The 25806-nt window shown below is 37.1% G+C and overlaps 1 protein-coding gene across 2 annotated transcripts in view; it reads left to right on the forward strand.

Annotated features, from left to right (window-relative positions):
* Clvs2 (clavesin 2) overlaps window positions 1-24961 on the forward strand; it is a 72606-nt gene extending 47645 nt beyond the window's left edge. For both annotated transcript variants that reach the window (XM_036168874.1, XM_036168875.1), the window contains exons 4-6: window positions 8618-8728; window positions 17404-17624; window positions 23729-24961. In XM_036168874.1, coding sequence (XP_036024767.1) covers window positions 8618-8728; window positions 17404-17624; window positions 23729-23816 — 420 coding nt within the window. In that variant the 3' untranslated portion in view covers window positions 23817-24961. The remainder of the gene's footprint in view (window positions 1-8617; window positions 8729-17403; window positions 17625-23728) is intronic.
* Window positions 24962-25806: the final 845 nt, after the last annotated feature.

Consider the following 25806-nt stretch of genomic DNA (forward strand, 5'->3'; position numbering starts at 1 on the left):
AAATGCCTCCACCTTCCCTATGTTGCATGGTACTTGGTCTCCTTCTAGTATATACCCATGATACTTTGAAGGACACCATTCTTTCAGAGGATTCACTGTTAGAACAGGGTTGCTAGTAGTGTGCAGTGAGAAAATATGTCCCTACATGGTCCTTTCTAAGGTCTGTTTATACAGCCCATCTTTCAGTGAACATTACTGGATTAGAGCATCATTTCCAACAAATTTAAGAAAAAAAAAATGCCTCAGACAGAACTAACAAGGAGAAAAACTGGACTATTTCTGATACCACATAGAACTGAGTTCCGAGAAAGAACAGTGACAAGAGGAAAGAAAATTTTTCTATGTGTCATTGTATCATGAAATCTTTTTTATTCAAGTACTAATAAACACAGAATTGGAAAATGAGAGCTTATCATTATTACTACTATTTTTTTTTTTTTTGAGACAAACTCTCACCGTGTAGGCCTGGATGGAATCTAACTACTAGTAATCCCTTTCCTCAGCCATCTGTGAGCTGGGATTGTAGGCCTACACCAACATACTCAAAATGACAAATTTTTAAGTAGAAAATGTCAGATTGATGAGTACATATATAAGTACAGTACATTCTACAACTACTCTGATGAGAAATACATACTGACATTTGTATTTATGATAGACAAAACAATATCTAACACTTCGTTCTAAAACAAATACAAGGTTAACTATACAGGGGCAAACTTTGAAAATCAGTCTTCTGTTTCAAACTTGAAATTTAAATGTTATCTACATATTTGGGTATATTTATATTAAGATTTAAACAGCTTGTAAGGCAAAATTATTTCAAAATACACTGATATTTCCAAAATTAAAAGCTCAGAAAATAATTATACTTAGAAAGTCACATAAAGAACAAAAATTAAGTCACTTTTTGTTTGTTTCTTTTGTTTTGTTTTTTCAAGACAGGGTTTGTCCGTGTTGCCTGGCTGTCCTTGAACCCTCTTGGTAGACAAGGCTGGCCTTGAACTCACAGAGGTCTGCCGGCTTCTGCCTCCCAAGGGTTGAGATTAAAGGTGTGTGTCAGTACCACCTGGTTTAACTCATTCTTTTCTTAATTTTTAGTGATCTCTTGGGCAAATCCATATTACTTTCTTAAAACACTTAAATTAAGACACATTTTTTTAGATGAATGATGAGAATATAATTTTGTGGTTTGCACACATTTGATTTCAGTGATTAGTATCAGATAGAAAGACTCACTATATGCTTAATTTGAAATGCAGGACTACTTATCTTTGGAGGTAACTTGATCTTTATAAGAGGAATTGACTTTTCATTTTGTTTTAACCTGGTATTATTTCCTCTTCTCTGTGATAAATAAACTACCAAGTGTTAAATAGCCTGGTTATAGAATATGTGACTCATTATTTTCCCTACAGATCAGAGTAATATATTTACTTCTTGTTGAAATGCTGCGTCTGTACAGTGCTTTGAATCTAGTCAAGTTCATTGTTTGTCTCCTTGGGTAGCATGACACATTAAGGAGCAGTTAGCAGTTACAAGAGAGGAGATGAAGACTTCTGTAGCAAGAGTACAATTTTAAGCTAAATCTTCACATATGTGTTCTATAAGGATCAAACACTTTGTTTTCCAACCTATTATTTGCATCCATTCAAATATGGTCATTACTACTTATAAGACTGGCACATAAAAAGACATTCTTATTAGCTGGAAATTAAATAGTTTCTTGGTGTTCTCCTCTCAATTTGACAGCGCACATAGACGTTGGAATGTTTTTTACTAAAACTCTGTTTTTGTTATGGAAGTTAATGAATGACTTGTCTGAACTCTCCCTCCAGAAACAATGACATGGAGAACGTAAGGAACAATTGCAGTCTCCTTCTTTCCCATTCCAGATGTTAGCAGTGGGAGGTGAGCTCATATTTGGAACAAGTGCCACCTTGACTTCTTTTAGGAACCTGATCTTTCCAAAGATGAGATGCATTTAGTAAAACTATGAAGGATGGGTGTAATATTTTTAAATATCATATAATATCTAGAAGTGATATCCCTGAAAGATGTGTAAAGGGAAACAATGTGATTAGCATGTCAAAGTATAATCGTAGTAGGTATAAACACAAAGGAAGAAGATGAACAGTGATACTGGGACAGAATTTGCTGTACCAGGTGCTACAGCAATCACTTTTACTTCCTGCACTATGGCACAGAAAATAATATTGCGTGTGCTGTATATCGATGAGATATTGTGAATAACTGATACCATAGTTACAAGCTTCTTGATAAAGTTCCATGTCATCTGTACAGAGCTGAAGTAAATAAGTTTGGAATCTTGTTTTTTGTTGATTAACAACACGAGTGGTGTTTTAAATAGTATTTTTCAATTGTTAACACTTGTTTAAAAACACATTTCATATTTATAACAAAAGTGCCATGAAAGGATGACACAATGCTTTCTATCCTAGTAACATTTTAAAGAGTAGATTTGAGAGTCAGGCCTCTTGGTGCATGCCTGTAATTTCCAGCTATGAGGCAGGTTGATGCATGCTTCTGAGTTCAAGGCCCGCCTGGATTACAGCTTGAGTTCAAGGCCATTGAAGTCTTAGGCAACTTAGTCAGACTTTGTCTCAAAATTAAAGAAAAACATAGTGAATCAGAGAGACAGCAAGATGGGGAGGTACTTGGAAGGTGTTATAGGGAAGAAAGAAAGGGAGAAATGTAATTATATTTTAATTAAAAGAAAACTCTTAGAAAAAACAAGGTCCTAGGAGAGAAGGCCAGTGGTAGAATGCTTGCTTAGCCAGTATGATTCTGTAGGTTAGGTCCTCACATCTACAAAAAATGAAGTAGATTTTTAGTAGGAAAAGTGTAATCCCTGGGGGCTGATTGCTACAATTTATATGTGGTGCACTGGTGTTTGAAGTAGTTTGAATTATTTTTAAAAACATGCAAGGAAGGCAGAAGAGGAGAAACAAATGAATAAAAGAAGCTTGACATACTTAATTATCAATGAGTAAATTACAAATATGATTTCTGCCTAGTGAAAACACCTTTTAAAATTCTGTATTTGGTTTAGGAACCCTAGACAGTCACACTGATGGAGTGGTTCCAGAATTATGAGTTTCATTCTTACAAGGTGGTTCATTTTCCTTTTATAATTTCATAATATCAGAAATTATATTATTGCTTCCCATTTGGCAATATTATCAGTTAATACTATTATCACAGTTTTTATATTTTAGAAAATTAATTTTCAAATTTTAATAACATGCTAACAATTCAAAACCTATATCTGAGGAACCCATTTTTGTGAGAAAAACATGAGCCATTTATATTAGCAATTCACTGATATTCATGTGTTTGAGATATATGTTCTCATTTACCATGTCTAAAGAGCTGGATGAAAAGTAGAGGCTTGGCTTGTGACCCGTCCTTATGCTGCAATTGTTTATATCCACTATGGAGGGAAGTCACAGTCTTCTGGAGTTACTTCTTAATCCAATGTTTCCCAAAGAAGGACATTTGCTTGAGTGTCATGTAACCATAGGCTTAGAGAAATGCTGATGTTGGTGGGCTCATTCTATGTTCTCCACAGCACTGAGGCAATGCATGTATTCATCAAGCTTTCAGTGCTCTGCTCAAGGGGGAAAAAAGAATGAATGGGAACAAGGGAGGCAGCAGAAACACTTGGAAGGTAGAACTCATATGCATTTTCTTCATCCAGATTACCTTGGCCACACTTTCCCTAATTGTAGGGCATTTCTTATATTCTTGGTTGCACAGTAGAGCTGTGATGTAGGCAGAGTCAATGATGGGCATCATGTATGCTGTTAACTTGTATTCTGTTGTACTATTCTGGCCCAAAGGACTGCCTCTGCATTACATTATAAAATAGCTTCAGGATTTTTTCCCTCTTATACAGTGAATGTGATAGTGAGCGTGGTAGACCTGTATCTACAAGATATGCTCAACGAGTAATAGAAATTTGAAATTAGCATTCCTATTAAATATTGGTCCTTACAGAAAAGGAAACATGGTTTAGTGAAGACAAATTATTTAAATAGTTTGATTAAGCTGTAAATAGAGTATTTTTCATTTAATGAAATTTGTCTCTCTCTGTTCTGGGATATATTTGCAATATGCACAGAATATAAACATAAATATGGTACAGTTGGGCTCAGTTTCATGTACAAAGCAGACATATTCCTGAGTAGTTTAAGAAAAAGTAGATTTGTTTACAGGGTGTAAGCGCTTAAAGTTTAATGGAAAAGCTGAAGCAGTGGAGTTCCTGGAGGTTTGCTACAAAGCTCTAGATTTGAGTTCACCTCCACAGTTATGATTCAGAGGCCAGTGACCTGCTGTGATCTTATTTATTGCTGTTGCCCTGAAGACCCCTTGTCTTCTAAATGTCAACTACAAAGTGGAAGGGGGAATGTAGGTCCCAACTGCTACAGTGTCCTCCCTGGAAGCTAGCTTATTACTTGTCACTGGAGCAGGAAGGTCACCACTATTGCTTTGGGTCCTTCAGACTTGCTCAGGTGCATCCCATTGGCAGAAATCATCTATTCCGAATCCCACTACAAGATCTACACTTGAATTTCCATGCCCTGCCTCTAGAGTAAGGTGTGATCCGTGTACAGTGTTTAGAACTCCCAGTGTCTGCACTCAAAGAGCTCACAGTTCAGCATCAAAGACAGACAACAAAAAGATGATCAGGGCTTGGGAAGATGGCTGTCAGTAAAGTGCTTGTTATATGACCATGAGGATCTGAGTTTCAGTCTATATAAAAAGTTGGAGGAGATGGCACATGCTTATAATCCCAGTTCTGGAGAGACAGAGTCAGGAGGATCCCTAGGGCTTACTGACCAATGAGACTATCCTAATTGGCAAGACTCAGGTCCTAGTGACAGATAGCAAATGCATAAGATGTCAAAAAGGACAGAAGAAGACGTGAGTTTGATTAGGGCTTCCAGTTATACATGCACACATATCCATAAAGACCTATACACGTGCACAAAATCATGCACATGCACAAAGACATGTAGAGGGTATGAAACAAGTGCAGTTGGTGCTGCTGGTAGCAGAGAGAAGGTTTTTATGAATGAACATTCTTATGGGAAACAAGAGAAGGAACCAAAGTGAGCATTGTGGAAATAATGTTGCCTGAGCCAACTCCTAAGGGCTTAGTAAGAGTAGAACATATAGAAGCGGGTTGGGGAGACCATGCCAGGCATGAGGGAGACAACAGTCCACAACCACAACACAGACAGTGACCACAGGCAGAAGACATGAATGAAAGCAACATACTGAGTTTGGGGTTTGGAGACATCAGTTTGACCTCATGCTGCATGGGAACATGAAGTTTCACAGAATCTTGGAGGTCAGGGATGTTAACACTGCAGAACCCAGAGGATGCTTAGAGGAAGATCAGAGTGCAGGAGAAGAAGGAATCCAGAATTATGCCTTGGACTTCTCCGCATTATTTAAGTCAGAATTCTGAGCTAGATGTACTTGCTTGAAAAGTAGAGTCTCTTCCTGTTCTTTCTCTTTGGCTTAACTGTAATTTGGTATGACTCAGTTGTATATTAAAAGAGATCTGTCAGTGAAAGTGTTGTATGTTTTTCAGGAGAGAAGGCAATGACCTCCCTGTAATTGTCAAATTTTAATAATCCTAATTTGAGACTCATGGTGTTATATCCATATGACTGATGCTCATTCAGCTATGTTGTAGATGTCAACTCCTTGTATTTCAAAGATACAGTAAATAGTTCTATTCAGACAGTGCAGCTTGTTTCCAGTCTCTAAAACATCTTCCTGTCATAAAGAAGAAGAATGTTGAATTTTTACAACATAAATAATTCTGGATGCATTGTTGAGTTCATAGGAACAGAACACACACACACACACACACACACACACATACACACACACACACACACACACACACACACACACACACACACACACACACACACACACAACTCTACAGTGAAAATTGTGAGAGTGGCTGGGAACCAGGCACTTCTGGAGTAAAATGCCAAAGCAAGAACCCATATTGTAGAGGATCATGGGTACTCAGGTGTGGGTGTGCCTGCACACACAGAAGGCAAGTGGGGGACTGGATGTGGAACCAGGCACTCCTTTGGGTGCTGTGTCCTGTAATAATGCTTCAGCTGGCTATGAAAGTGTCAAGGAAGTTGCCATTTCCATATCCTGTTGAATATAAGTAACATGTCAATATTAGTAATAATGATGTTAGCAGCCTTCTCAAGTTGCCCACGGCCATAATAATTTCAAGAGTGTCTGAAATTTGAATATATGTTGGAGTCAGAGAAACCTCATCAGGGGAAATTAACTCGAAGCCATATGAAGTGGCTAGTGTCTCACAGAAGATCTTGTTTAGAGAAAGGCATCTCCAAGCCAGCTTCTTCTAGATGCTTGATAATTAGTGTTATCTGAACTTGAGTTCACCATAAACAGGATACCATAAGAAAAATCAGTAGTGAGAGCAAACAATTCACACTCTCAAGAACTCAAAAATATAATGTTGTGCTCACAGCTTTTATTATTAATGATGAAAATAACCAATATGCACAGAGACCAAGAATCTAGCAAATAAAGTTAGTGTGAGAATCCATTTTATTTCTACTAGATTCCTAAAATTAGAAGGTGGTAATATACCAGCTATAGAAAATAACTGGAATTAGAATGTAATGCTTGGGGAAGGAGGGTGTAAATTGATTAAGTCACTTGTGCTGGTTTTGTAAACTTGAGGAGCATTTGCTCTGGGAAGCAGCATCAATGCTGAGGAAAAATGTGTTACTACACCCTTGAATGTGCATGAAAAGGATGTCTTGAGGGCTGCAGTGTGGGCCATGGCAAACACACAGATGATGTGAAAAATGACATGCATGAATGAGAGAAGATAAGTCAATTACCATATACCATAGCATAGTCATAGTAATAATTGGTGACACTGGACTACATGTGTAGCTACCCTCAAATATAGGGGACCTCAGAAATGATGCTATGTGACACACATGCACAAACACAGGAACACACACACACACACACACACACACACACACACACACACACACACAAGTTGACATGCTTATAAAGAGTCACCAATTAAAAACAGCTTATTTTCCTACACTGGCCCATCTTTTGGATCAGAAAGTCTTACTCAAGAGAACACTTAAATAAAAAGAAAAAAAAAAAAACATTAGATTTTCCCTTCACCATGACCCTTAGCTTTTATTTGTTCCTATTCATGCCCTGTGAAACACAACAAAATGCCAAATATTTATGATGCTACTTGAAAGACAAGATTAGAGGAGTTCATGTTGTTGCTTTTGTTCGTTTGTTTATGAGGACCAATGAAGCTGATGCTTGTGGAGTTTTGACATAATGGAAGAGAGCAGTCCTTTGGAGGAGAGTTCTCAGCATATTCAGCCAGGTGTCTAGGTTGTGAGTCATCTGGCTTAGGCATCACTTTATGTTAGCAACTGAGCCACAGGCGCACCTCCTTAGTCACAGCTAGGCAGAGCAGATTCTCTTCATCATTTTGGTCTCAGACATATCCAGGTAAGTTTTGGTGAAGAGGAAGTAGGCTTTAACTGAGTCCCACCTTCCTCTACTGGAGTGAGCTCAGAGCACTTTTGATGCTCATTTAACCTACTGAATATTTTCTGAAGTTTCCTGTGCCACAATGCTGGGTTTTCATTTTGCTGAAGTGTTGTTCCTTTTTAATAGTTGAAATAAGGAAAGGTATGTTTATGCTAAAACCTAGAAATGATGCGAAGAGAATAAGATATGTTGTGACGTACTTTAGTTTACATTTTAACTTAATTTTTAAATTTTGGCATGAAGAGGAGCACAAGCTATGTGTGGAGGTCAGAGAACACCTTACCCAGCGTTGTTCTTTCTTTCTACTATGTGAATCCCCAGGCTTGCACTGAGGCTCCCCAGTGCCCTTACCCATATCCCTTGAGTCATCTTTTTGACTTCTTTATTTATTTATTGTGCGGTCAGGGATAGGTGGGCTCATCAGAGCGTACATTCGAAGGTCAGAGGACAGCCTGCAGGTATTCTCCTTTTATCATATGGGTTCCAGGGACTGAACTCAGGTCTTGAGGCTTGGCAACAAGCATCATAACTTGCAGAACCATCATGCTGGCCACAAAATCCATGTTCGTATAAGTTATCATTCCCATTACTAATGACTGCACCTAAAGTCAATAAAGTATTTGAATTTAAATACGTTTTATTAGTAGTAAAATTAATTTAAATAGAACAATTATTCTACCTGAATCTGGTATTTGACACTTCTTTCTAATCTGTCTGTGTATTGTGCTTCTGTGATGGGGATAACTATTAGAAGTTAGGAGGCTTAAAATACACAGGATGAAAGATTCCGAATTTCCTTTTAGCAACCCATTCTCAGGAAGGGTTCTCTTTACTACATATTGTTTTAGTTTCTTTGGAGATTCTCACTGTGGCAAGACTTGGTCCTTTTTCTTTGGTATATAGATATATACAATTAAATAACATGCGATGTTTCCTGAACCACTCCAGTGTAGAAAAACCTGTTCTAACTTCTCTACCTTTCTTGCTCTAGGACAGCTTCCCCGCAAGATTTGGAGGAATTCATTTCGTCAACCAACCTTGGTATATCCATGCCCTGTACACTGTGATCCGGCCTTTCTTGAAGGAGAAGACTCGGAAAAGGGTACTTTTGTTGTTTGTTTGTTTTAAAATCTGATCTCCCAATCCACATTCAATGAGTTATGATGCACACTTCAATTGCTTAGTATCAGCCATGATAGAATTTCTTTATTCTGGTCATGTTACCATTTAGCATAAAAGACACTTACAGATTTTTAGAGAGTTCACAAGCTCTCTAAATTCTCAACAATATTTCATAAACAGGACATATGAAAACAATCTTTACTACTGTTTCACCAAATAATGAAACATGGGATTACTTTCATTCATATGGTAGTCTCACTTTATAACCTCAAAATACTCTGCCAGTATTCCATTATTGTTGGCACTCTTAATTTCAAGTAAGATCTAGGCAAAAGTTATTATCTGATTTACTGACAAATGAATGCTTTTTATTTCACAATATTTACTGAAATAAGTAAATTTTACAGAAGCTTATATGTTTGTGTAGTCACGGTCATGATCTGTCAGATATTTCGATAATAATACTCACGTGTCTCATGTGTTGAAGTTTTAATATTTCTCTAAATAACATGTTATATGAATTTCCTCAAGATTGAGTTTCATCATACAAGGGTGGTAATATGTGTACATGAGTTTATTTAATTGTATGTTATTTTATTTATGCATTTAACAGCTCTGTAAAGGATATATAAAATATCGTTCAGCTATTTACTTATTTAAACATACATACATTGTGAACAGTTCAAATAAGGGTAAGCATGCATCTCCTTTAAAAATTAATGTTTCTTTGTGGTAAAAACACTCCAAATCATTTCTTGTAGCTTTAAAAAATAGTCAGTGACTATCCTTACCTAGAGTCCTCGTACTTATTCTCCTTATCCATCTGTAACTTGGATAACTTGTACCCACAGAGCAACCTATTCCTAGCTCTTCTTTGCCAGCCTCTGATTGCTGATTTTATGCTGAACTCTGAAAAATAAATTTAGTAAACATGGTCTCCTATTTCCGAGCTGAGGAAGGAAGTCTGAGGATGGGTAAGCAACTTGCTTCCTCACAGATGCAGCTGGGAAGTTGTAGAGCCAGTAAATGCCCTCACAGCTCCCAATTCTATTTACCTCTGTGTGCTAATCACCATCAAATGACTAGTGATACCGTAAGATACACTTGCTTCCAAACCTATGGGAACGACAATAGTGTTGAGAATCTTAGTGACTAAGCACTTCGTGTCTTCCAGTATTGCAAAGTCCTCATTCTGAGCATGAAAGCACAGTAATTATGTGTTCACATCAAGCATTAGTGAGCAGAGGGTTGACTGTGTATGAATTTGTTAAAAATATTCCACTCATTCAGGAGGAAGAACTCTGCAAACAACTGTGATTTATTCTGAGTCGTTTCTACCACTAAGCATGAAATTATGCATATTTTGGAGTTCAAAAATATAATCAAGTGCTTCACAAATGCACCTTCAAGCTTTGTCCCATGAAGTAGTAATCAGGTTATTCACAACATCTGCTGGGGATTTTAGCACAAATTCCACTTACGTGTGTTCACTCCTGCCACATGCTGTTCTCAGGGCATAATGTGTTTCATTTAATACTTACAGCAATACTTTAGGAAAAGTCATCTTTATTTTTTTCATTTTATAGGTTCAGAATGAGACTTAGAAGACAAAAAAAATCTACCATATATTCCTGTTAGCAGATAGAAGAGCTAGAGATCCAGGCTGATTTGGAAAATTAGACAGAGAGGGGATAGAAAAGACTCAAGTCTTGGGTATGCAGGTCTACGTCATTGAACAAAAGCAAAAAGAGCAGAAAACCTGGAGAATGAACTATGGGGGAGGTAGTAAGGGACAAGAGTGAAGGAAATATGGTTCATTGGATCTTACGTGGTCTGCCTAGCACTACGAATGCTTTGATGTTCAATCAGTCTTATTATGACATGATATACCACAACCCTGCTCTCTTGAATGCATTGCTAGCCAGATCTAAGCAAGGCAACTGAACTCCAAAATTTTAATAAAAGTTACAGTATTGCAATATGGAATTGTTCATGTAAAATAATTAAAGGTTAAATTCCTTTAATTTTTACTTATATAATATATACATATGGCAAAGTATTTTATTCTTACTGGCATTACAAGTGATACCCTGTCATTACTCAAGCACCTCATACTGCTGATGTTATAAATACATGCTCTGAAAAATCTACTGAAAGAAAAAGCCAAGGAGAATTGGGAGTACACCCAAGTGTACAAGAAGTGGCTACAACTTCATTCTCCTAAATTAAATTAAATGACAACATAACAGAATGGTCAAGATTTCTGTGTCTAAAATAATGAATTCCCTTCTGATGATTTCATCAATGCCTGGCATTTTCATATCAAGCTTTCCATCCATTATAACCAATGTCTAATGTTATCAGGGCTCAAGGCAGTGTTAGTTCCTGGAGTTAAGGTTTTGTTTTTGTTTTTGTTTTCTCTTATGTTGCCAGCCAAAAAAGGCACTGTTGCTGACTCTGGAAAACTGGGGCTAGCTTCAGCTCATCACCCGAATACAGCCTTGAGCAAGCCTCTGCTCATAGTTTTACTACCCTGTAAAGGTTGACAGGGAGCTGGTTCTCCATTCAGTAGTACAGATACTTATCTTTTCCTCAACATGGTGGGCTCTGTCTTCTAAATTTTACCGATTCTCAGATTTATGCCACCTTAATTCTTTCCTTTCCTAGTCACCTGGTAGACTTTATTTAATGGCATAAATGGCACAGGAAAATGAAATAGAAGAAAAAAAAAACATAAACAGTTTTTAGGGTAATTCTTAGTGTTGTAAAATACAGTGTAGCACAGGAACCCATACAGATCAGACATCTTTCATGAGATAACAGAAGAGAAAACACAAAACAAAACAAAATGAAAGACAAAAAGTAAAAGAAAAAAAAAAAACCAATAGCAAAACTTCAATAGATGCTCTTAATAAGGAGTTATTCAAGACAAAGAACTCTAAGAGCAAACATTTCCCAGTTGAGCTGTCATGATGGATTCCTGACACACAAATCAGAAGATCAGTTCCCACTTAAAGTTCTGAAGGAACATCTTTAGGATGTTATTAAATTGTGGGTTTTGAGAAATGGTAGTGTGGTAATTTATAAATCTTCAAAGCTGTATGTATATATATACATATCAATACTAAGTAAATTGAAGGATATGTCAGCAGGAGCATGGTGTTGCTAAAAACACATGATACAGAAAAAGTTGACACTTGTTTCCCTGTTGGGCAGGAGCAGAGAGTTGAAAGTGTCCACCAGTAAAGGGCTTCATACAAAGGGTACTTTCAAACAAAGACTACAAAATTGTAGGTCATGAATATGTTGAGGAAGAAATATCCAGGAAGAAGAAAAATCCAGTACAACTACTCTAAGATAGTGGTGGGAGGTGAATTAAAAAGAGTAATCTTGTAGGAAATATGGGGCCATATAGTGTTTGCTTATTGCAGTGAACAGAGTAGTCAATGGTGAACTGTGAGCAGAATGATGTAATCTGGTGTATGTGTTGTCAAGGCTATTCTGGCTGCCATGTTGAGAGCATTCTGAAGGAAGAACAGTGGCAGGAGGCTGAAAACCCAGGAGACCTGAACTGTGGCATAATAGAGAGGAAGGTGGCTTTAGTGCTGTAACTTCTCTGAGTGGCAATAAAAAAAAAAAAAAAGAATTTTTGGACAACTTGGATGATGCAAGAAGTAAAATATGATTGATATGTGTTGGCTTGAGAAACAGGAAGAATAACCAAACCATTAATGATACTAAGAACAAGGAGAAGCAGTTTTGGGGTAAGACTTTTGAGTTCAGTTTTGGACTTTTTGTATTCAAGGTACCCATTGGACATTGAAAAGAAATTGTCAAGTAGAGAGAGAGAAAAAGAGAGTGGAAGTTCAAATACAGAGTTCAAGAGTAAGGTCTAGATTTAAGACACATGTTTTTAGAGTATAGTTAGTATTATAAATCTACAGATTGAATGAAACCAACAAAGAGGGTATTTTAAGAGAAGTAAAACTGGTAGCAAATGCTTCAATCCCAGCACACGAGAGGCCAAGGAAAGTGGGTATCTGTGAGTTTAAGGGCAGTCTGGCCTACATACAGAACAAAATGGATTCCAGGCCAACCAAGCTATATAATGAGACCTGTAGGAAAATGATAACTACAGAGACCCTATCTTAAAAAAAAGTTGGAGTCATCAGTAAAGGAGAATGTAGTTCTGCTGACAGTTGAGGATAAATGAGATGAGAGTTGGACACTGAGTTCATCAGGGAGAGCAAAATTAACAGAAGGTGATACCATGTAGGGTTAAGAAATCAGGTAGCTATGGATTGGATTTATAACATGTTGGAGAGAGTATTTGGACAATGAATAGAAACAACTTCTCTTGTGAGTTCTGCTGTTAGTGAAGAATTGAAGCTAGGATAAGAACCAAAGAGCCAAGAAAGGTTTCATGCATCTTTGCAAGGTATTGAAGACAGCAAGATTTTTTTTCCCAGATGGGAAATAAAGGTCCATGTTTTAATATGAGAAAAACAAGGGAAAATTGTTGGGAAATAAAACTGAGTTGAGGAAAGAGAATGGATCTTGTTTTGCTGGTGTAATGGTTAGTCTTGGTGGGCTTTGCACTGTCTCTGTTCTAGCAGTGAGGCAGAACACATGGGCACAGATGCTGGTGGGTGGATCTCAGCTGGCTGCCCTATTTCCTCAGTGAGAGTGGAATCAAGGCCAATACTGAAAGTAATGCTGATGGAGGAGGTAGCAGAGTGTTCCAGAATTCACTGCTCTAAGGCTGGTTTTTAACCACAACACCTTCATGACTTGATGGAAGATTTCGTTATAATTTCGAAACACATCTGATGTTTTCAGAGTTATATAGCTGGTACAATAAGAGTTTTGAAACTTAATTTATTTTAGGGGAAATATTTATTGAAGAATATTCATGTGCATACACGCACACATGCATGTGTACACACACACACACACACACACACACACAGGGAGTGTGGTCTTAAACTACAGTGGGAACATGTTATATTTTCAATTAGTCTGGTTTACTGTGGTGCAGATGGCATCTTCCAACACTGTAATTACCTACTAAAGAATCTGATTGTTCTGTGCACTGGCCAATGTTTGGCTGATATCTATTTTAATCTTCTATAATTTGTTAAAAATAATAGCTGATTGGTGATTTGTGTCTCTCAGAGTTTACCTGATGATAAAGAAATATTTTCCTATATATTTATATCTGTGGGTTCTAAAGATACAATGAACAATGTGAATGTGTTAGTTAACCTGTTCATCTTGAGCCCCAAATGTGAAATTAAGTTACTTATAAACTATACTTTTAAAATAAATATTAAATAAATTTACATAGTATGTTAATGACACTTTTTGAACAATCTATAATTTTGTGATGACAGAAATGGAAGTGAAGAAAAAGCAAGTTATGAGTTAAAAATTTCTTATTATCTGAGTGGAAATGGAAGGTCCATTAACTAATGATGAAAACTTGATTATGAAGGAGGACTTGAGAGTCACATACTTTTCTTTTTTAACTTTTTAAAATTTTATGTTTGACACTTTCACATGTGTGTGCACATAGACATAAAGCTATATATGCACATATATATGCATATATAATGTACACTATTTTCTGTCACCCATCTTCTCTTGTCTCTTTCCACCCTACTATCCATAGCTTCACCTCTCTCTTCACTGAGTTTAACTGGGCCTTCTTAGTGATCATGGGTTTGGAATTATCCGTTGCAGCCCCGTTGTCTCATCATAAGTGGGCACAGAATTGCAGAAGATGTTGATCCTTCCCCCCAGAACCCATTACTGTCCAATGGTTCAGCAGGGAAGGGGTAAGATGTTGTGAGCATCTCCCCAGCCCATGATTAGGTGTTGGCAGGCCCAGTCTTCTACAGACCTAGGAAGGCAATTCAACTGCAGCTAGTGTGAGATCATGACTGCACTGACTGTGCCATGTCCAGAAGATATCATTTCTCTAGATATTACATTCTCTCTGCCTTTTCTTCTACAGTATTCCCTGACCCTTAGGTAGAATAGTATAAAATGTCTTGTTTAGGACTGAGCACTCAATCATCTCTTATTTACCTCGAGCAGCAATGTGTCTCTGTATTCATTACCATTCACTACAGAGAGAAATTTATCTGATGAAGACTGGGAGTATCATGTATCTATGGATAAAACATAAACATATCCATATGTTTATATCCATACACATATGTATATAAACATAAATCATTAGAAGGCAGTTTAGCACCATGTTATGTCAATAAATGCTAAGAACAACAGTAATAAGCTCATGCTTAAGGCTGACAGCATCCTCATCCATGTTTTGTTTTGCTTTGTTTCCTTTTTCTCAGATTTTTATGCACACATAAAATACATTTTGATCAAACGCACCTCATATTCTTTTCCAACTAACTCTCCTCTATCCTCATAACCTCCTTTCCTTCCTATTATTATGTATCCTTTATTTACTTTTAAAGCCTTAAGAGTCTACTTAAAACTCCTGGATGAACTTGGGTTTACGGGTATCTGCAGGAGCATGAGTTACCTCTCAGAGACCACATTACCCCATAGAAGTCATTAATTACCAATAGTATCTCAGTGAGGGATGAGATACTTCATGAGTTGTCCCTCTTCCCCTGCTGCCTATCCATGCTGGAAATTTAACTCCTCTTATGCAGGTCTAGTGCATGTAAACATAGCCACTGTGAATTCTTATGATTCAAAAATGCTGATTTGCTACAGACATATACTGCCTCTGGCTTTAACAATCTTTCTGGCTCCTTTCTGTGATGATGTCTGAGCCTTGGGAGGGAGGAGATGCGATATATATGGTCTACTTAGAGCTAAGCACCCCATAGTCTCTTATTCTCTGAGTGATGGTAGCTTGTGGGTCTCTGTTAATTGCCATCAACTGAAAGCACAAGCTTCTCATATGAGGGCTTAAAGATGCACTAATATGTGGATATAAAGGTTATCTAGAAATTTCATCTTTACTGGCTAGGCTCCATCATTTTAGAAGATTTTATGCATTCTATCAGGGAGACTAGTAATCAAAAGTCTTAGCTAGCTGTGAACTGTGTGAACTACAATAATTAACAACTGGCCTGGCATGATATGGCCCACTGGTGCAATTGTGGTACAGATGTAGGCGTAACAAACAACTTTCTGACTGAAATTTAAGCCTACTTTAAAAACAGAATTCATACCTGTTGCCAATAACTGGGCCAAAAATCTGTGGATGCTAGATCATGGGCCCTAAAGGTGAACCTAATACTGCCATTCTACTAAATGTATGTAGTAATAAACTTCCCTCAAATTTCTTAACTTTTATACCCACAGATTGCTGCATCTCTCTGCCACGGGGTTTTAACCTGGTTTATAAAGGAGACATGAATTCCTTCTGTGGACCATGTCTCAAAACTGATCTAAGAGCAAATGATTACCCTCATAACAGTTACATCACTATTGTACCAGTAGGCACACCTTGCCTGGAAGGTTGGTAGTGCAGTTCACAAGTTAGTCACTAGATAAGGCTGCTGAAATCTCTTCTCCCTGCAAATATGCATAGCACCTTCAGAAACTGTGAAAGCTGCCTACAAGTAGGAAGCATCCAGCTCTGTTCAGCTTGCTTTATCTATATCTTGAAACCACAGTGTTTGATGTCGCCTTTAAAAGCCTTAGCAATAGTGACGCATATTGGCTATTCACTAATGAAAATAGGTTTTTATTCACTGCTACAATATTACTTCTAATGAAGTTTTGTTATATCAACATGTTAACAAATAGTGTTTTAAAATTTGCAACATGGAAAACAGGTAAAAATAGAAAAATTTAAATGATTCTTAATAAAAAATGTCGAAAGGGGTGGCAAATGATGGAGGCAGTAAATAATTGAGACTGTGCTTGAATTTGTCTTCAGACTATTAAAAAAACTATGTTAGACAATAATTTAATATTTAATTTAAGTATACTTGTGATGTTGCCCTTTCAATTAACTGTTCTGTTTTCATTTGGACCATGAATACGGAAATCTCTAGGACCGAGGATATTGGTGATAATGCAGATCATGTGTCCTTTGGGACTTGAGCCTCACTCAGCCTTTACTTACAAGGATGCTCATCTATTTTTCTTTACAACATTCACTTCAAATTATAAAGCTCAATCAGAGTAGTTACATTATTTTTATTTTTATTGACAATAGAGAGAAATTGATATGGAGGCATCTTTTGGTCTTGATAACTAGGATATCTCTGGAATCGATGAGTCTCTCATGACAAAACGATGATTGAACACCATTCTTTATGTTTATCACCAGGTTTACACAGGTAACAACACCAAGGTGATGTGGAGTTTTGATTACTCTGCTCTGGTCCTGACAGAGAAGCAGAAAATCAAACTTGTGATTCTATCCCAGTAACTATCCAAACTTCCAGAAACTAAATATTCTTGCCCCTCAGGATTTTTATATGAAATGTTAGATAATAGTACAATATTGCCTACTTAATAGAATAAAGACTGAAATATTGTGAGAAACATATAACCCTCTTACGTTTGTTTTTCTAGCCTCACCACTCCCAACAACCTTTAGGTGGTATTTACTTTTCTCTCTGTGTTTCCTTCCAACCTCTTGCCTTGCAACTATAGATATTTTTGCATGGTAACAACCTGAACAGTCTACACCAACTAATTCATCCGGAGATCCTGCCTTCTGAGTTTGGAGGAATGTTGCCCCCATATGACATGGGGACATGGGCAAGAACCCTGCTAGACCATGAGTATGATGATGACAGTGAGTACAGTGTGGACTCCTACAGCATGCCTGTGAAGGAAGTAGACAAGGAGCTCTCCCCTAAATCCATGAAGAGGTATGCTATAGATGGCCTTGGAAGTGGGTCAAACTTCTGGGGGAAGGCACACTGAGTTTGACTTCTTCATTTTCCTTTCTGTGCCTTACTTCCTTTCTGACATCATTGTAAAGTCTTGCTGTGACAATGACTATTTTCTAAGTACATAAAAATCCAATTAATTACTCAGGAAAAAAGTCATATGGGTTATATAGAGACATACAAGCAACACACACTCACTTTCAAACACTATATTCAAGCTTATAATACCTGTTCAATATATTTGTTCAGTTTTTGTCTAAAGGTAGCCATTTCTGTGCCAACCACTATATCCTTCAAGATTTAATCATCATAAAGTTCATTATTGAGTTAGAGTCCATCTGACTGTTTTGACTCATAATGCTTTATGCTGTTTCTTTCTGTTAGTGGGTGGGGGAATTGCAAATGCATGCTTACATAATTGGCTCTGCCTCTGAATCCTGTAGCAAACAATATGGATTTGATTCTCAGGCTGCCCTAGGCCCCAGAAGAGTGTTACTTAATGGTGCTAATAGATAACACAAATCTAATCAGCATCAATGAAAGTGTATGCTTCCCAGGACCTGCTACCTCTAGGAAGATGTAGACATTTCACTTGCTTTGCTCAACTTTATCCACCATCTTTTTTTTTTTTTTTTTTTTTTTTTTATCATGAAAGCTTCTTGATTCTTTGATTAAGGCTTTGATTCAGGTAGTGCCTAGCATGATCCTAAAGAGAGACTCTCTCCCTCCCCCCCCTCTCTCTTCCTTCTCCCTTTCTGTCTCTGCTCCTCTTTGTCTCTGTTTATCTCTCTGTCTTTCTCTGCCTCTCTTTCTGTCTCATATATGTGTGAGCATGCACATGTTTTTATGAGATGATGATGATGATGATGTTTGCTCACTACAGGCACCTGCACATCTTCTGGAAATAAAAGGAAATGACTGGAAATTTCCCCTGCTAACTAACATTTCCTTACTTGCTAACAAATTGGTTTTAAGCTGACCTCAGGTTTCTTAGCTCCCTTCACTTGGCAGCCATTTGCAATAATTATCAATAAACCTGAGGGTTCATTAACCTCCTGAAGTGTTTGCTGATAGGCTACTGAGGATTTTGTTCAGTACTAAGTTGCCTCCAAAGTCTGCTTATGTATAACTAAATGGGTATGTGTATGTGTTTACATGGCTTTTTTTCTAACTCTAAAAAAGTGTTCCTAAAACAAAAATCCTGAAACGTAATTGCCTCTGGGTAATTGCCACTTAACAAAAGTAATTCTACTAACAATTGTGATACTCTAACATTTACTATGCATTTATCATAAAATAGGCCTGAAAGCTGCATCTTTTAGTTCTCACAGAAAATTTGTTAAAATATTGTATTCTCAGAGCTTCTCCCATGCTGTGTGTGTGTGTGTGTGTGTGTGTGTGTGTGTGTGTGCGCGCGAAGTTTAGGAGACAGGTGTCTCTAATGGCCCCTAGTCTCCTTTCTTAACAGTTAACAAAGGCATTTCCCTTGGCCATTCCTCCTGTGACAGTTTCATTCACACAGTCCCATCATGGGCACGCATCCATTTCTCTCTTCAGTCTAGCTGTACCTCTGTCACCAACACTGTTTGCCTTTTCCCTTCACAAGAATTTTCTGATCGCCCTCTTAAATTCCATTGTTACCTCATTCCACTTTCCTTATTTAGAATCTACACAGAAATCCAAACATCCTTTTACAAATGTGACTTAAGTCATCACACAACCCCCACTTAAATTTCAGATGACTGATGACTGGATCACGAATCACAACACGTTATAACTTAACAAACCACTGCATCATCTGGCCCTGCATGTGTTTGTTTCTCCACTGGGTTATCACACAACATCTCCTTCCTCTCCTACCTCCAGATGCAGTAGTCTTCTCTGCTTCTCACCTTCTCCATCTAACCCCTCTCTAAAGCCTTTACTTGTCACCTCTGGCTTGAATTTTTTTTCCATGTGTCTTTAAATGGCTGGTACCTGTCAAAGGACCGTCTCAAAAAGGTCCATTTCTATGTGCTACTCATTCTAGTCATTTCATACCAATCACTGTCCCTTTAGAAATTTTCCTCACACCATTTAGCAAAGCTGTGAAATGACTGGAACTACTTTGATATTTACCCTGTGGTCTGAACTTTGTGGAGACCAAGGTGACTGTATTTGTTCTATTTTCTGAATCTCTTGTTCCTGCAGGAAGGCTGTCTCCAAAATGCCCCCCTACATGCCAACTGAATGGAAGAGTGAGTTGTTTTCTGTCCTTCAACAGCTGTCTAAAGTCAGTATTCATAACTAATAGAGGACATCTGAACCTACTGTGGCTAGTGGTGTCTACATTTTTTGCTGTAGACCATGTTAGCTTCTGGTTATCAGTAGTTGCTGTGCAAGAAGTCAAAGCATGTTGCTGATTCACACTGAGCACCTTAAACTGAGCAGTCTGCTCCTCTATTAGCCCATGATCCCTAATTTTATGTTCTGCATTTGGCCTTGTTATGAGAACATAATTTTGATGGAGTAGCATCTCCCTTTAGATAAGCTATGTAGCCCTAATTTGAAGTCAGTTTGGATCATGTTTCTTTACTCCAATTAGTTGGGGACATTTTGGTCCTTGATGATCAGGCTTTTAGCCCATCCTCCACCCTAGTTGTGTATTTTGCTTCTGATGTGAGCTGATTAGAACTTTAGAGGTTCTTGTTCATTGGTGTGTGCTTATAGCATGTGAAGGTTTTGTAATCCTATTGGGGTTGTCTTGGTGTGTGAATTTGTTGGGGAGAGAACACGATCAGTTGAAAAATATGCAAAGTTCCCTAGAGTAAGCCTATCTTTAGTGCTGGGAATGTTTGGTGTCTTATACTTCCAGACCCTAGGACACTGTCTGACTACATGCAGCAAGACTAATATTTCACTTTTGTTGAATCATATGTAACCTCTCAGGGACAATATTCCTAAAGAAAATGAACTCTACACAACTGAATGTTTGCTGACGCCCCATGGGAGGCCTTACCTTTTCAGAAGAGGGAAAGGGGGATAGCTTGGAGGGGGGAGGGTTGTGGGGGCAGCAGGAGGAGGGAAGAGAGGGAGATCTGTGGTTGGTATGTAAAATGAAAAAAAAAAAACTCTTCTTAAAGAAAAAACGAAAAAAATGGACTCTCTCTCCTCTATTAAGTTATCAGCTGCCAATAGTATATCACTGAAGGGTGGGACTTCCTGAGTTGCCCCCCCCCCCAACTCCAACCCCCACAGATCATCCATGCAGAGACTTTGACTAGCTTATTGTTATGTAGGTCTTGTGTACACAGCGGCCGCCATTATGAATTCTTATGACCTGAGCAGCTCTTTTGCTGCAGATATCCATTTAGCTGAAAGGTATGAACAATTACGACTATGTGTCAATATGTATTCTACTGACTTGCATAATTTCACGCTCTTGTTTCTTGCGGTTAACTAACAAGATGGTACTAGTCCCATCTTATTGATAAGGAGATAAGAGACAAGAAAGATAGTGAATTCCAGTTCTCATTTCAGTGAACAGACAATCACGTTCTGTGAGCTACTTCCTTCACCCTTTTGGTTTGTCATGTGTTATGAGTTTAGGTATGAATTATTATATTTGTATTCTCACTATGTTAATGTAAAGTAGGGTTTCTCTCCCAATTTTACACATAGTATAGTATAATTTTTAGGAGTTTTAATAGCCTTCCCATGATCAAAAGGCAAGTAAATTAGCTAAAAACGTAACTGGGATTGAAATACTTTCCTCTGAAATCTAAGTCTAAAATATTTTATTGCAGCCTGTTATAGCTGCATATTACTGAATAAATAAATATTAGATAATTAAATTTAACTTCCTTTGTTATTTCATGTGTGTATGTTTGTGTATGTTGTGTATGGGCATGGGTACTTGTGTAGGTGTATGTGTATGTATGTGGTCAATGTCAGGTGTCTTTCTTGGCTGCTCTTACCTTATTATTTGAAACATGGCCTTTCATTCACCCTGTAGCTTACCAGTTTTACTACCCTGGCTGGCTATGACCGTCAGAGATACTGGCAAATACTCAGCTTGTACTTGGGTGTTGGGGATCCAAACTCAGGTCCCCATATTTTCATGACAGGCGTTTTACAAACATAATCATTTTCCAAGCTCCTTACTTATTTTGAAAAATGGAATAAAAACTTCCAGATATACATAGGTAATGGTAGAGAGTTTCCTTTACTATGACTGGAATAAACCAATTAGGAACAATGATGATCTTACACAAACCATGCTCTTCTTTCATACAAGAAAGTAAGAATGAAACCTCAGACTAAGTACAACTGGGCAAGTAAATACCAAAGACAATCTTAATAATCTTTGTGACTGTTTTCTTTTTCTCTTGTGAAGTTGTGCAGATGGAGCTAACATTTACCCACCGACAGTTCTGAAAACTGTAATGCCTAAGAAGATAATGTAACAATTTAATTCTAATTTGGACAACATATTATATATTTTTAAAATGTCAGATTCTATTCAAACTAAAGATAATGTGTTGTGTATCTGGGTGTGTGTTTTAGCAGGATATTATGGCAAGCACAAATAATTTATTTTTTGTGGACTTTTTATTGGTGTGGCTTAAACAGCTTTGGCATTTACTTATTTGAGATGATTAAGACAGCTCAAAGTCTGAATAGTAGATGTAGTTTTATGATATTTCTGTTTTCCTAAAGAATGGATTTTCTATTTCTCTTGGTGCTCTTCACTTTGAATGAATGCTTAATACCATTATTTTGTATGAAAATTCATTAGAAATTGAGATATTAAAATCTTACTATGCATCCTACCCTTTGATTCCCACCTCTGCCTCTCCCCTTTTCTCTCTGTCTTCTTTTCCTCCTGTTGCCTCTTTATTCAATTGTCTCTTTCCCACAAAAACACTCAGGGAAACACACAAGTTTACTCAGTATGTTTTGTAAGTTCTCATGTCTATTTAATATTTAGATAAAGTGAAATTCAGCTAAAAAAACAAACCCTCTCCCCACTTAAAAAAATGCTCCCATTTTCTTTTTCTTTTTTTGAAACAGGATTGTTTATTTAAATAAATGAGTCATTTTGTTGGTGAATCTTGTGCTCTTAAAAATATAATTAGTTCCATTACGTTCTTTTGTATTAGCATGTGCAATTGTAATTTAGCTGAGAGTCTTCCTTTTCGGGAGTTAATGAAGTCTGCTAAGAGGCACGTTGCTACAGCAGAAAGCAATTGGCTAGAATGCAGCAGTGTGGAAGAATTCATCACCAGGGAGGGCTCTAAAAGGGCAGCTGCTCCTTAATGCCATAGCCATTAAAATAGCATGCGTCATTGTTTCCTCTTCTTTCCATTCTCATGCGGTTTCCAATGATGAGCTGCTCTATAATTCCACCTTTTCTATCAAAAGCATGTATGTACATGGGGTTTTCAAATTGTGAGCTTTCTTAGCTATAGACCCTTCCTGCCCAAATAAGCATTTTTATTTTAAATGTCCTAAAACATTTCTTGAAGTGTTCAAACATATGGGTTATTTTATTTGGATTTTCCAATGAGGAACTTAACAAAATTACATTCAAATTGTGGGTTTTTGTTGTTGTTGTTGTTGTTGGTGGTGGTGGTGATGTAATAATTAAAATTGAGAGATGATAAAGAAATGAGTTATAATTATTTTGGATTTGTTGTATAGATTATTTTAAAGCAGGAATTAAGCCTCTTGCTGGTGTTGAAATCATCATCAAAAGCATCTACCTATTAGTTTCTTTTTCTATCCAGAAAAACTTCATTAGAAAATATCTGTCCTATACTAGAAAATTTCAGTATCTCAAAGAGAACACTCTTGCTCAGCTGTCAGGACAACATTAATCCTATTATTTTCTGTTTAGAACCCAGGAAGCCAGAGGGGATTGTTTGCTCACTCCGATGCCAAACTCTAAATGTATGATATCCACAGCTCATAAATCCCTTGATGTGGGGGCAGGAAGAGACTTCATAGCCATGGGAGAAGCAGTGGTGGAGAAAAGACTGACGGGAATGTCACACGGATAACTCCGGGCGCTAACTTGTTGTCTTTGGCTTTATTCTTTTCAGATCACAATCAGTAGTGGACCCCACAACACTAAAACGCATGGATAAAAGTGAAGAAGAAAACATGCAGCCTTTACTTTCTCTGGACTAAGAACTTCTCCACCCCTACCCCACCGATTAGAAACGGGAGGGATTGGCTTTCAGCAACAGGACAGCACTGTGGCATTTACCTGCTGGAAAACCTTATCCATGTTAATGTAGCATAATGCATAAGGCATCTGGCTTTCACATTTGCCTAAACCATGGGTGCCCCCGGGCTAGATTTTAAAAAGTCAATAATTTATTCTGTAAGTGCCAAGTTCTTTGTAAATACAATGTAGTCTTCGCATCAAGTTTGTAAATTTTGGTAGTAATTTAATTTGGTAAAGATTGACTCACAAGTTTGAGCCAGTGATATGGACTATAATAATAAGCATAAAGACACATACACTATGGAATTTAATTAAATGTATCCCTGTTTCCTATGAAGCCATATTTCTGCTATCATAGTGAATTGTTTCATTGTCTTTCTCTGAAACACTGTCAATATTCAAACATACTTGGGCACAGCAAGCAATTATTCCAGGAAATTGCTATGATTAATGTTTTCCTGTTTAGTGGTTTTTATTTCAGAGGAACTATCCTAGACCCATCGTTGACTGCATTCTGAAGAAAAATAGTATATGATAAGCTGGTGAACAAAAATCTTGAGCTTTTCTCTGTTTTTCATTCATGGAGTCTTGCAAGACAATGTATTTCCCCACTCAAGATGTGGAATTCTGGAAAAAGAATGGATATTTGTCTAAACTGTTGTCTTTACAATGTTCCGTTTGGTTAAGGTCCCATTGTAATCCTTGTCTGATGTACTTTAGAACATTTTCATCCAAAATTTGTTGACCAAGAAAATGAGAATTAGTTCCTGAATAATTTTGACACCAATTTTGAACATAAAATTTATTACTTACAAATAGGGGCCTAATTTCACATCATTGTGCACTTGTTGAAAAAATATATTCACACACAACATACATATTGTTATTGCATTCTAATAAATTCTCAATATGACAGGCTTTGAGATGTCATGAAAAATGACTTTCAGTGAAGTCAATAAAAATGAGAACATGAGACAGACTTCAGGGTACCTATTCAAGGGATTTCAATATACCATAAAATGAAATCATGAATATGTGGCACCTTAATGAATGTGTTTTTTCCATTTTAAAAAAACAACAATGCTCAACTGAATCACCAATGGGTCAAGGAAGAAATAAAGAAAGAAATTAAAGACTTCCTAGAGATCAACAAAAATGAATATACAACAAATCTCAATATAGCATAGGTACCAGGAAATGAAAAGCAAAAGAGTTTTTCTTAAAATTAAGTTAATTATCATGTTGTTCTTTTATGCTTACATTTTCTTTTGAGAAGAGATTAAAAGTACATGACATCTGACAGCTATAATGAAAGTATTGGAGAGCATCTAAGACAACATATAACAGTTTAAGTCTAGACTCAAATTTGTATATGATTTAAAGTTTTATTTCATAAATTGTATAATTATAGCCTATGTTAAACATCTCAATTTAAATTTCAAATTCCTGTTTAGAAAGGCAGGATGTTTTATCACTCTTCTGGCATGATGACTCTTGAGATCGAGAATTTACCATTATTCTTTCAAAAAGAATATATCTCCAAGAACTTTTGGAAACTAGTATAAGCAAAGGCATATAACAGCTTTGACATACACATTAGTCAAGAACTTCAGTTATAACTATGCTGCCCCAAATCTCAAAGTTGAATTAACACACAGGTCTTCAGCAGCATGGGCTGCCTAACGCTTATAAAATTACAAAGATCGTGAATTTTTTAAAATACATTTTAAGAAAGGCAACCTTCAGTTGAGTGTAGAATAACAGTGATGGTCCAGAGACTGTCCATCCTTGTGGCAGAGATCGAAGAGAAATGAGAATTAAATGCCAGGGCAATTCTAAGAGATAATAACTGATGCACCAATAATTGATGTGTGTATTTTTGTCTACTTGACATACATTCTATAGCCCTGAACTTTCCTCATGTTGTAAACATGCATCAGGCAGAAGTCA

This window comes from Onychomys torridus, chromosome 19, assembly GCF_903995425.1.
Source record: "Onychomys torridus chromosome 19, mOncTor1.1, whole genome shotgun sequence".
Lineage (NCBI taxonomy): Eukaryota > Metazoa > Chordata > Mammalia > Rodentia > Cricetidae > Onychomys > Onychomys torridus.